The sequence below is a fragment of the Macrotis lagotis genome, chromosome 1 (assembly GCF_037893015.1).
Source record: "Macrotis lagotis isolate mMagLag1 chromosome 1, bilby.v1.9.chrom.fasta, whole genome shotgun sequence".
Classification (NCBI taxonomy): Eukaryota; Metazoa; Chordata; class Mammalia; order Peramelemorphia; family Peramelidae; genus Macrotis; species Macrotis lagotis.
Window position 1 is genome coordinate 877,425,908 of NC_133658.1, and position 13,447 is coordinate 877,439,354.

General features: G+C 40.1%; 1 protein-coding gene across 1 annotated transcript; it reads right to left on the reverse strand.

Moving 5' to 3' along the window:
- Window positions 1–591: 591 nt before the first annotated feature.
- On the reverse strand, window positions 592–12,948 carry CELA2A (chymotrypsin like elastase 2A). Its single transcript, XM_074216878.1, has 7 exons — window positions 12,909–12,948; window positions 11,738–11,826; window positions 8,519–8,616; window positions 6,175–6,303; window positions 4,604–4,740; window positions 2,253–2,398; window positions 592–813 (listed from the first exon to the last, which is right to left on the reverse strand). Exons 1-7 carry the CDS (start codon window positions 12,946–12,948, stop codon window positions 592–594), a joined length of 861 nt encoding a protein of 286 aa, XP_074072979.1.
- Window positions 12,949–13,447: the final 499 nt, after the last annotated feature.

Below are 13,447 nucleotides of genomic sequence, written 5' to 3' on the forward strand. Positions count from 1 at the left end.
TTCTCATATTTTGTATTTTGAAGCCCCTGACCTTCCCAGCTCTGACATCCTGTGTTCTAATGTCCCTCCCAGCTCTGATATTTTCAGTTCTAAGACCCTCCCAGCTCTGACATTTTGTGTTCTAAGGACCCTCCCAGCTCTTATATTCTGTGTTTTAAGGTTCCCTCCATCTCTGACGCTCTGTGTTCTAAGGACCCTCTTAGCTCTGACATACCGTGTTCTAAGGGCCCTCCCAACTCTGACATCCTGTGTTCTAAGGACCCTCCCAACTCTGACATTCTGTGTTCTAAGGGTCCTCCCAAATCTGATAGTTTCTGTTCTAAGGACCACACCATCACATTTTTGACTTTCCTTGTTCCAGTGATCCCTTTCAGCCTTCACATACAATGTCTTTGTTCTTTTTAATCCCCAATCTATTCAAGATCTCTCTGTTCTCCCAATCTGTGTGTTCTAAGATCTCTTTCAACTCTAATGTTCTTTGGTCCTTTTATATGACTCATTTCCTTCCCCTCCTTCAGGGAGGAATGAGTTTGCCACCAAGCAGAGTGGCAGCTCTAAAGACCTCACATGCCCGTTTCCCCACACATGTCTTCATGCTATGCCAAGGAAGCAGAGTAGAACATAGGCTCTGATGTTGGGAAATAGGGGAAAAGCCCTTACCTTATTGATCCAGTCATTGTAGTTAGAGACCCGGGTGAAAACAGAGGGTTTGCGGTAGTAGTTGCAGCCCAGGGCTGAGCCAAAGCTCACAATTCCATGAACATCCCAGTGACCATCAGCTGCCTGGCAGTTCAGGGGGCCGCCAGAGTCTCCCTAAGAGGAAACCAGGGTTCAATGAAGTTGGATTAAGGGTCTTTGTTGGGGAAGGGGAAGATATTAAATAGACTTAAGTTGGCTTTCCCAATAAGTTCATCACTTTTCTATGCAACACAAATCTTTATTCAATGCATTTGGTTGTAATACCCAAGATCCTGACTCTGGAAAGAGGTCATTACAACATGATTAGACTCTATGGTAAAGCTTTAGTAATTATTTTGTCCTTTAGACAGCATTATGAAAGCATTCATGTTCAAACTCATGGGCAGAATAATAACAGTACTTTGAGGGATACGAAAAAGTCCTTGACCCTCAAATATGTCCCTCACTAGTAGACCTCACTTTATGCTTAAGACTCACCATTCCTTTGGAAATATGGCTGAAATGTTAAGACTTCTGTGATATTTCTTGTCAAGTCATTAATGCCCAAAATGTAGGATTTAGGACCATGTTCTGAGAGCTAGACTTAGCAGGTCTTCTACTCCAATCCCTTTATATTATAGTTAAAGAACTGGAGACTTGGAATGGATAGATGACTTACATTTATCACAGGGTCAAAACTAGATAATGGTAATGATGATTGTATTGGACAAATAGCCCTTTAACACTTGTGAAACTTTACACATTTTTTTCATTTAAGTCTCCCAATAATGCTGTAAGGCAGAGCCTATAGGCATTTGTTACTTTAATTTTAAGAGTGCAATGAGATTAAATTTTTGTTGTTGCTATTCAATCATGTCCCATTATTCATGACCCTTTTTGAGGTTTTCTTGGCAAAGATACTGGAGTGCTTTGCCATTTCCTTTTCCAGTTCATTTTACAGATAAGGAAACTGAGGCAAACAGTGTTAAGTAACTTGCCCAGGGTCACACAGCTAAGTGTTTGAGGTCAGATTTGAACTCTAGAAGATGAGTTTTCCTGAGTCCAAACTCAGTGCTCTATCTACTGTACCATCTAGTTGCAAGACTAAATCACAGGTCCATAAACTGTCATACTGTAAATTGCATGAATTTGAACCTGTCTGCCTAATCTTTCCAGTAATCTTTCCACTTTGTCTCTCTGCCTCACTTGCTCATAGGACTATAACTAGTGACTGAAATGACCTCAGAGGCCAACTGGTCAAATTTTTCCAAGATATCTGGGAGAGCTCCATTGGCTGGAAGGATATCAGAGTTAGAAACAGTTCATGGGGAGACCACATGAGAAATATGGGGTTCTGGAAATTATAGAAGCATCAAATGATTGTATGAGGTTGATTAAGGTCATATGGGCAATAAGAAATAGTGAAGCTTTGGACCCAGGCTCTAATTTCCTGGCCAGTCAGCTTCTCATCTATCAAGAATGAAGTAAATGTGACCCTGGGCTTAATGGCTCATTTCTGGTCAGAGAGTGGGGTATGAATGGGGAAGGGAGATTTGCTAATTTTCCACACTTACATTGCAACTGGAGATCACCCCATCACCACCGGCACACACCATGTTGGTTTTCACAGAGCTGCCCCACCAGCTGGGGAGAGAGCAGGTGGCGAAATCTACCACCAGCAAGCGACCCTGCTGCAAGATATCTGGAAGAGCTCCATTGGCTGGAAGGAGAGCAGACACAGAAAGAGTTCATGGGGAGGAGATCATATGAGAAATTTGGGGCCCTGGAAATTGTAGAAGCATCAAATGATTGTATGAGGAGAAGAAGGAAATTGTGGGAGAGGGATCTGCCCAAAGTCAGACTGCTAATGAATGGGAGGAGCTGAGACTCAAACCCCAGGATCAGGGAAACATCCTTCAAATGTCTCCACTACAATTTTCTTGAAGGTAACTAATACTAGTAGCTTGCATAGCTGTGGCACCATAACATTTGAAATGTTCTTTCCTCACAACTGCCCCATGAGGGAGAGGTGCAAATATTGTTATCCCTATTTTACAGATGGATAGACTTGAGTTTCAGAGAAAAATGAGTCCTTTACAGTTATAGCTAGTATATGTATGACAAAGAAGGAATTTAAATCCAAATTAATTTCCCAAAATCATAGGATCCTAGATTTAGGGTTAGAAATTAACTTAGAGATCATCCCTCTCATTTTCAGATGAGAAAACTGTGTTCTGTGTGTTGGTCAAAGTCAAACCCATAGTGAGTATTAAGAGATGATGACATAGAATACAGGACTATGAGACTGTGGGCAAATTACTTTAGAGTGCCTCTAGGCAGCTCTCTATGTCTGTTAATGATTGGGAAAGAGCCCATCTGCTTGGTAGAGGTAGGGTCCTCTCCAGAAGTTCTCTGAGGTCTAACTGAAAATGAAATCAGGATGTGTAATAAAAAATAAACAAAGAAAACTAAAACAAAAATAAAACTTCTGACTTCAAGGTCAGTGCTCTTTTTAATGTCCTCCTCTGCCTCACCAGTCTTGGAAATTCCTTCTGGTTTTTGATTCCAAGAGGGAAGTTTTCTAAATGTTATTCCCCTTTTTGGATAAGTGATACTAGAAGAGAGCTTCAAAGACCATGGGTCATAGGATTTAGAACTGAAAGAACAATATAGGTTATGTAACCCAACTGTCTCAAGTTATAGGGAAGGAAACTGAGGCAGAGTTGGAGGATGTGACATAGCTATTAAATCACAGAGTTGGGAAGTGAACCTCTAGTTCTGACTACTAGTTGTACTTAATGGATTCTTTACCACTAAATTGGTGGGTATTTGTTCCATTATGTCTTAGATAACAGCTAAGTACCTTAACATTTGGTTTCAGTCCTACCTTTCAATACCACCGTTTCATTGGCATAGGATTTGTATCTCAAAGTGAACCCAAGGAATATAATTTCAAGTGGGGAGGTATTGAGGAATAGTGGGAAAATATTTGAATCTGAAGTCAGAGGATCTGAATTCAAATTCAGACTCTGTTATCTACAACTTGCATGAACTTGAGGTGGTGACTCTACTTCCCCAAAATGATGAAGTTAGAACTAATGGCCTCTGAGATAACTTCCAGTTAAGAGTATGATGGGGTCTACTCTACCGCTTTAGAGAACCAATTGTTCAATTTTCAGTATAAGCATTTATGTCAGGGAAATAAGCAAACAGTATATGTAAATTAGGGTTCAATTTGTTGTTTTGTTAAATGTCTAGATTAATGAAAGTGCTAGAGAAAACAAATTTAAAAGTGCATTCTTTTTTCTCCTCCAGAGAGTTAGCTTTTAAATAATTATCAGCATATCCTTACTTTCTGTTTTTGATACTAAAGAATCTTCCTTCTAATTGCTCCCTAACAACATCGACTTATATTCCTGATCTCAGACTTAGATATCAGAAGACCAGGGATGCTCAGATTCAGGGGGGAAAGTGAGAAGGATTGATGGGCTCTGAAAATCTTTGCAGGGTTCCAGGGATTCTGAGATCAAAGTTAAGACATCAATGACCGCTCTGGATTCCAATCTCTGGCCATGTGGTTTAGTGGGATGGACACTGGGTTTGTCACTAGGAAGTCTGTGTCCAACCCCCACCTCTGCTACTTTAGTAACTTGGTGACTGAGTGGGTCAACTTCCTCCTCTCTGTTCCTTTATAATTAGGGGATCAACATTTCACTCTCTAAATCACTTCCAGCTCTAAATCTTGGGGTCCCTCTCTCTCCATCTTATTTTAGTGTCTTCTGTTCCCTTTTTTCCAATCTGTCTTGGGTGGAGTGGAGAAGAGAGCCTTCCAGGTTTTTGGCCTCCTTCATTTAATCAGGTGGAGATGAATTTCTTTCCTTCCCAAAATCCTTCTGACCCTTCCCACATCTGGACTCCCACTTACTTTGCAGACGTCCCCAGCCTGTAACATAGCAGGGAAAATTATTGGGCAGGATGGTGCCTGCAGGAGGCAGGCAACCCAACTGAATCTTGTCGGTCAAAGAGGCAGCACTGGCCAGTTTAAGCAGGGCAATGTCATTTCTGAATGGGGAAGAGAGAAAAGAGAGAGTCTGAAGAGAATGGATTTCTTGTCGTCTTTGTTCTTAATTTAATCTGAGTTCACCTCAACAAAATATAGTCAACAGCTATCCAGTTCAGAGTCTTGTGTTATAATCTCCATTAATCCTGGATGGGTTGATGAAGCCACACCTTATTTAAACTGTTGTACTATCTCTCTCGCTGTCTCTCTCTGTCTCTCTCTGTCTCCACACACACAGAGAGAGGTCAGGTAGAGATGAGAGCAACCTGCACTGTTAGAGGAAGTACCTGTATCCATGAGCTCACTGATTCTTTGGAATGTGGAGCTTGACATAATAGTGACTATGATTAAAGCCCTAGTTTTTTTGGGGTGCTCCCTGCTCAGAGACCTTTGTCAAATGATTCCTTACTAGAGAATCAGAGACCATCAAAGCCCAAAGAGCTCAGAGATGTCAAACTCTAATACCACAAGTAGACCATTAATATTTCTCAGTGCAACTCAAAGAAGATTAAAATATAATCAAGAAACACATTGGAAAATAATTGGGAATAAAAAAAATACAGTGTAACATAGATAATGTTAATTTGTTGTTTTCTAAGTCAAGATGCCACTGTCAAGGATCCATTTCTATTTGAGTAGGAAATTTATAAACTATGAGGAGTTCAACATAACAGGAGGCAATGTGTCACAGAGGAAAGTCTGCTGGACATAGAGTGCTCTGACCTAAGGGTCAAAGGATCTGAGTTCTAATCTTGATTTTGTCACTTACTACTACTTGTGTGGACAAATCATCAAAACCCCCCACTTCAAACTGCCTTTATGCTTCAGTTTCCTTATCTGTAGAACGAGGGAGCTATACTAGATGACCTCTAAGGTCTTTCTTACTTTCTGTGGCTATGATACAGGATTTTAAGGGATCGGACTTATTTCATTTGGGGAGAGTTCTTAGAGTTATGGAATATTTCCTTCCATTTGTATCTAAATGGGATTATCTACGTTCTCTCCCCTTGACTCTGGTTTCCTTTTGAATTGAACATAATCCTTATTTTCTACAGGAAGCTTTTACCAGGCCCCCTGAAATTCTGTGATTATTTTTTCTAAACAGTCTCCTTCCTATCTGGTTACCCTTGTCCGGACATACTCCATTTTGTCAATGTCCTTTCTAAAATTTGACTGTGATCTGTGATCTCTCTGGTGGGACCATCACTGCTCTTATTGGGGATATTTTCCATGCATTCCTTTCTATATATTACCATTAACTAAGTATATTCTCATCTGAATTCATCTGTTCCATCCCTAGAAGGTTAAGATACTAATCAGAGGGCATCTTCTCCCCAAGAGAAGATTTAACTATTTCTTCCTTGGCCTTATAGCCTTTCATAGAACCCATTCCCTCTCCCTAAATCAACTCAAAAGAGAAAATGCCCTTAAAGTACCCATCGGAAAGCTTGTTAGGATTCCATTTCTCATGGACCACCATTTTCGAAACACTGATGGCAAGAGATCCTTTTTCTTCAGTGGATAGGCTGTATTTTCCAAGCAACACTCGGTAGGTCCTAGAGGAGCTGCAGAAAAGAGAAGAGATAGGAGGAGAGAGTCAGCTCTGTAGGGAGTGATGGTCCACAGGTCCATGGATGAATGTTGTAGTTCAATGTCTGAGACCCTCACTGGTTCCCAAGAGCCCTGCCTTGTGAAAATTCACACTGACTATTTGGTAGGCTCTTGCTTTGGGTTTTCTTCAATGATTCTGGGGAAGATACAAAAGATCTGTGATTTCATGGGTATAGTGCATCCTTTACTTATCCAGGAATTCCCAATTCTTTCACATTTTGCAATAGTGGTTTTCAAACTTTGTTACCAGGTAGAACTCTTCAGATTAAAAAAATAAACATTTGTCTAAGATAGATAGATAAAGCATTTATTAAATACTTGTAGTAGAATCTGCTAAAATTATCAATTTTCAATGCTTAAAGAAACAACATATTCATTTGGGTGGTACAGTGAATAGAACTGGGCCTGGAGTCAGGAAGGCATGAATTAAAATCTGATTTTAGATAAAAGTTGAGTCATTGTGGGGAAGTCACTTCACCCTGTTTGTCTCAGTTTCCTTATCTGTAAAACTGGAGAACTAGAGAAGGAAACAACAATTCCAACAGTATCTTAAACCCCAAATCAGGTCATGAAGAATCAGACATGAATGAAATGACTGAACAAGAACAAAATACAATATAAAGTTCATTAAAATAAGAAACAAGCAGACAAAACTTTGAGTATTTCATGGTTCCTTGTTTGATAAATGCTGCCCTAGAAAATGCCCTGAATTATGACTGCCTCCAAATGAAAAGCTATTGCTCAGATATAGGTAATGGTATAATGGAAAGAATGACCAATCTGAAGTTTAGGATCTGGTTTTGAAAATTACTAGTTATGGGACTTCCCTTCTTGTAGCATCTATTTCATATGTGTAAAACAAGGCAGATATACTAGAACCAGGGGTTCTTGGCCTGGGGACCTTGAATTTGTTTTTAAAAAGATTTTGATAACAGTATTTCAGCATGTTTGAAATTTTATGTACTTTATTTTGTACTTTTAAAAACATGATTCTGGGAATGGATCCAGATGCTGCCAAAGAGATTTAGGACACAAAAAAGATTAAGAACCCTTGCTAGATGATTTCTAAAGTCCCTCCTATTATGTGCTTGATAAACACATCCTCTGGTGCTTGAGTCTTGACTGCCTTCAAATGATGGACACCCTGCTTATTCTTGGCCCTGAACCTGGCTCAAGTTCTAGAACCTGGGAGGATTGAGGATTAGCCCAAACAGGTCTACCGTCATGGCCACTGAGAACACAAAACCGTGTCTATACCAAGGTGAAGCAATAGAAAAGAACTGTAGTAGAGGGAGAAAGGAAAGAGAGAAAGAGAGAGAGAGGGAAGGAAAAAGGTGTGTGTGTGTGTGTGTGTGTGTGTGTGTGTGTGTGTGTGTGTGTGTGTGAGAGAGAGAGAGAGAGAGAGAGAGAGAGAGAGAGAGAGAGAGACTTGACATGAGTAATACTATTTAATAACATGCCTCCATTTCAGGGTAAATGGGCAGTCCGATCTAATTCTATGTTCTGCTTTTCTTTACTCCTAGTTATGGAAGAAAACAACTACAAGAAAGAGACAGTCCTGTCCCAGACCCCTGAGGCCAATGACAGAGTAACATTAGGAAATCTTTGTCTCTTCTTCTGAAATACAAACTGTCCCCCAAGACCAATAGTTAATTGGCTGGGAACCTAGCATAGAAATATGTTTTATGTTTGCTATAAATATTGATGAGGAAATGGCTTGTATTCAGAAGCATAATTACCCTATAGAGATACCCTTCTTAATATGCTAATGGATATTTCTTTTTGTCCTTGGCTGGGAACTATGAAATAAAGCCTTTTTACTGATTTATACCATAAGTTGCAAACAGTAATTGTTTTTCCTCCACAAGAGAATTCAATTCATTCTAGGCAGGTGATTTGTTTTCAAGCTTCCTTTAAAGAGTTTAAGTTGGGGCAACTAGGTAGTGCAGTGGATAGAGCACTGGTCTAATAATTACTTAGCTGTGTGACCTTGGGCAAGTCACTTAACCCCATTGCCTTGCAAAAAAATCCCAAAAATCTAGCATGTAAAAAGCTCAAGCAAAATGGATATATTGGTCATAATTTTGGTCATTCAGGTCCCAAGCCCCAGAAATAAGTGTTTGGAAATGGTGGGAGACATAATCTGTATAGGAATCCTAGAACAGTTACCTGATGCAGTGAGCGGCAGTGAGTACCCAGTTCCTTTCTATCAAGGTTCCTCCACAGGTGTGTCGCCACACGCCATTGGAATTGTATTGAAGAGAGACCTGAGTAGAAAACACAGACTTTAAAGTTGCTAGGAAATTTAGGCCTACAGCAGTCAGTCATCCAATAATACATTTATTAATCACCTACTGTATTCCAGGCATTATGCTGGAGTATTAAAAAAAGACAAAAGATAGTCAAGGAACTTGTGGTTTAATAGGGGAGATATTATGTAAAGAATGTATAAACTATAAATAAGGCAAATGCTTGTCCTTCATTCTTTTCCTTTTTAGGTTTTTGCAAGGCATTGGGGTTAAGTGGCTTGCCCAAGGCCACATAATTGGGAATTATCAAGTGTTTGAGGCTGGATTTGAACTCAGGTCCTCCTGACTCCAGCGCCAGTGCTCTATCCACTAAGCCACCTAGCTGCCCCTGTCCTTCATTCTTGAAGACAACCATGGGGGATGCCATGATAAGCAGGTGATTGGATTTGAATGGGGGGGGTGTCTGTGCTAAGCCACCAGCCTCACTTTCTCCTCCAGAGCCATCTGGATCCAGTGGGCAGATAGAAATCAGGATGATGGACCCAGATGGGAGGTAGTCAGGGTGAAGTAACTTTCCTAAGGTCACCCAGCTAGTAAGTGTGAAGTGTTGGAGGTCAGATTTGAATATAGGTCCTCTTGACTGTAGGGCTAGTACTCTATCCACTGCACCACTTAGTTACCGTACAGAATAGATAGGAAATGATCAGCAGAGGGAAGGTAATAGGATTAAGGGGCATTAGGAAAGGTTTCCAGTAGAAGATGGGACTTCAGCCACTAGGTAGAAATGAGAAGGGAGACCCATCCCAGACATGAAAAATAGCCAGAGAAAATGCCCAGAGTCAAGAGATGGGGTGACTTACTAGAAGAACGGCTAGGGGCAGCTGGTGGTATAGTAGATAGAGCACCGAGTCAGGAAGACCTGAGTTCAAATTTGACCTCAGATACTTAATAATTATTACCTAGCTGTATGATCTTGGACAAGTCACTTAACCTCATTGCCTTGCCAAAAAAAAATACAAAAAAGAACAGCTAGAAGGCCAGTGTCACTGGATTGAAACAGAGTAAGATGTTAGAAGACTAGAAAGGTAGGTGGGTGCTAGATTGTGAAGGGCTTTGAATGCCAAGAAAAAGCTTTTATATTTGGAGGTTATAGGAAACCATTGGAGTTTATGGAGTAGGGGGCAGAGGAAGGGAGTGAAATGATCAGACCTGCACATTAAGTAGATCAATTTAGCTGCTAAATGAAGGATGGAGAACCTTGAGGCATCAGGAGGAACAGTGTTGTCATCTACCTCTCTCTCTCTCTCTCTCTCTCTCTCTCTGGCAAGGCAATGGGGTTAAGTGACTTGCCCAAGGTCACACAAACTAGGTAATTATTAAGTGTCTGAGGCCGCATTTGAACTTAGGTCTTCCTGACTCCAGGGCTGGTGCTCTATCCGCTACATCACCTAGCTGCCCCATCCCCTTCTCTTCTACTGAACAAGATTCTATTCTCTTACCTCTGAGAGTTGGACCTGCTTAGTCTCTCAGACATTTTAGTGACCTTTGAATTCAATAAGCATTTCTTCAGTATTAAGATCCTTAATATCTTCCTTCTCTTTAAGAGTTCAGCCCTACTTGCCCTTCCTCCTTTCACCAAGTGTCTCTTTCACTGCCCAACCCTGGAGATCTCTCTTCTCTTCAATACTAGGTCTGTTTTTTATTTGAGCTCCTCAGAGCATAATCTTATTCAATCAGAGCAGCTTCCATAGGGCACCTCATTGGAATGTCTTTGGATTCGAGTTGTCCAAGTCTCCCTCATATCTAGTTAGCAATTAAGATAAGTTTTCACCTGTTAAATGTATAAGGGTTTAGCATTCTGACAATTACTTTAAATGGGGCAAGGTGATTTGATTGATTTATTCAACTGATCTCACCTTACATTAGGCATACAACCTTTGTGCACTATTGATGGTGATTATGTATGGTTTACAAGACTGTAGACAGAACTATAAGTCAGGTAGGAGAGATTCAAGGCAGGTTCCAAGAAAGGAAAATATAGAGACTATATGAGATCCATAGCTTCTAGGAAAATTTATAATCAAGTTAGGTTGGTCAAAGTCAGGTACAGAAATCCTTTGATAGACTTCTTGCTTTGATAGACAGTATCCATTGACTAACTTCCCAGATTTGATTGACTAATAGGAGGAAGACTTCGACTGGTGATATGGAACCTCTGGAAGATTGGATCATACTGGAATTCTGTATTAAAGACTTTGAAATCAGTTATCTGCTCAATGGGGTTTTGGAGTACTTTCATCCAGAGATGTCATCATGGGGCTTATAACATGGTGCTATAACCTAAAAGCTCTGGGAAAGGTTGAGAGGAAAGCAGCAGTATCATTTGGTGGGGATGGAGGCAAAGTTGGAGATGACTATTATTACACATTTTTCAGATAAAAATACTCTTCCTATACTGTTAAAGGTGGTAGTGGGTAGCAGAGGGCATGAGAAAGAATGGTAGTGATCCAGCTTTAGAGACAGGAAGAGCCAGCCCCTAGCATAAGAAGTTTTTTATGGGAAGGGTTATTGGGTTTCCCATTTCCCTCTTCATATACCTCCTAAGTGAAGTAGCACTCAGAGGCAACCCTTCCTATTGCATTTCCTATTGCACACAAAAGTGTGACTAGGTAATGGCCCTGAGTACTTTATGAGTTTTGAGAAAGTAATAGTATTGTACTTTAAGTAGCAGACATTTTCCATCTTCCTCTCAACCAATTAAATCATTAATACAGGAGGCAGTAAAGTGGCCCAGTGGATGGAGCACTGGCCCTGGAGTCAGAAGGACTTGAGTTCAAATTTGACCTCAGACACACCCCTTGGGCAAGTCACTCAACCCCATTGCCTTGCCAGACCCCTCCCCCCAAAACCAAAAATCATTACTATAATTCCTATAATCAAAGTCTTGCTGGAACACATGTGATTTGGTTTATCACATAATAATTCCCTATAAGAGAGATTTTATAACATTAACAATATGTACATTTATAAAAAGGTACATAAAAGCCACCCTCTGCCATGATGTGGGGTACTCTAGATGGCAACGCATCCTGCATAATCCTAATTCCATTTAGAGCTGGGGAAGGGGAGGATTACTGACCTGCCAAGGCCAACTGTTGGGCAGCACATTTTCACCTCCAACTACCCTGGATAAATTGGGCTTGTAGGTGGGAACCCCACAGCCTAGAACTAAAACACAGAGAGACATTAGATATTACCTAATCAAGAAGAAACATTATCAAATCAAGCCACCCCATTGACCCACATCATCTAACCCTGGTCCTGACCCTACACCCATGATGATAGAATACGCAGACAAGTAGGGAGAGTGGGAGGTTGTTTTGACCATCTCCCTGACTCCATACCCAGGGATTCCTTGAAACCCCTCTCTAATTCTCTATACCCCACAAGACTGAGAACCATGGAAGAGAAAAATAACCAAGAAGAGATGGTCCAGGTGATAAGGCATGTGGGAGACCAGAACCCAGGACAAAGTGATTATATGACAAGAATTTACATTCTTATAACACATTAAAAGTCATCAAGTCATCTTTGCCCAGAGGGGGAAACTAAAACAGGGGGGAGAAGCTATTTGTTCAGGTTCACACAGCTAGTAAATACCATCCTAGGATTTGAACCTGGTTATTCCTGATTACAAATACCAACTAAGGTAGCACTATGGTATAATAGAAAGTTACTAGATCTGAAGTCAGATACGTTGGTTTGAATTCTGGCTCTGTTGATTTTGATCAGTTTGAATTGGGATAAAGTCACTAGCTCATCATTAGCCCTCTGGAACTCAGGTACCTAATCTGTTAGTGAGGGCAGTCTGGTATATATGTTCTCAAAGTATAGTCTTTGACACTTTCAGGAGGTCAATGAGTTCAGAATTACTTTTATAATAATATTGATACTTTAATTTCTAATATGGTGAATATCAATAAACAAAAACTCTTGGGGAAAAGGAAGTCTTCAATAATTTTTAATAGTATAAAAGGATCCTGAGGGTATAAAGGAATTAGTGGATAAAGATCTGATGTTGGAACCTGGATGACCTTGACTAAAATTCCATCTTAGATACTTACTGTGTGAGTCTGGGCAAGTCACAACTTTTTTATACCTCAGTTTGCTCATCTGTAAAATGAGGGGATTGGACCTAATAGCCTCTAAAGTTTTTTCCTGTTCCAAATCTGATGATTTTACTTTCTGCTATACCACACTTCATCTTTCATTCCCTACTTCTCCCATTCCTTCCCAGGCATCAGTTTTACCTCCAGTCACCAACACTGAGGCCAACAGGAGCTTGATCATGATTCCTTCTTAGATTTCCTCTAAGACTGTTATCCACAGAGAAGGCCCCATTTAAGCTGACATTCTTATCAGCAGTCTGAGATATGGACTGAACACAAGTGGGGTTTTTCTCAGGACTTAATGGAAAAAATCTGTGTGTCAATTTTTTTTTCTTCCCAACACCTGCTATTCACTTCCTTGGAAAATTTTAAGCAAAATTTTGGAATTGAACCTTCAAATTCAGATGCCACTTGGTTTGTGAGATGCGATGATATATTTTTGGGTGAAAACAAGATGGCTTTATATCTCTGAAAATATATATTAACTAAATAGAAAAAGGATTAATGAATTGGTGATATAATACATAGTATTCTATAAATTAGCAGATGAATAAGCTTAAAAGAATCACAAATTTGAAAATTAGAATAGAAACAGCTGAACATAGAGATTAATAAAGCAAAGTTCTTTTAAAAAGACTCACATAATTGATGAGCATTAATTAATTTGATGGAGTGCTAGA

What these genes read in the sequence shown, in the direction of transcription:
- CELA2A (XM_074216878.1), bottom strand. Translation starts at nt 12,948, where the DNA reads ATGATCAAGCTCCTGTTGGCCTCAGTGTTGGTGACTGGAG. An exon ending in CCAACAGTTGGCCTTGGCAG is followed by an intron (nt 8,617 to 11,737) that starts GTCAGTAATCCT and finishes TTTTCTACTCAG; the next exon opens with GTCTCTCTTCAATACAATTC. An exon ending in CCTAACAAGCTTTCCGATGG is followed by an intron (nt 4,741 to 6,174) that starts GTACTTTAAGGG and finishes TTCCCCATTCAG; the next exon opens with AAATGACATTGCCCTGCTTA.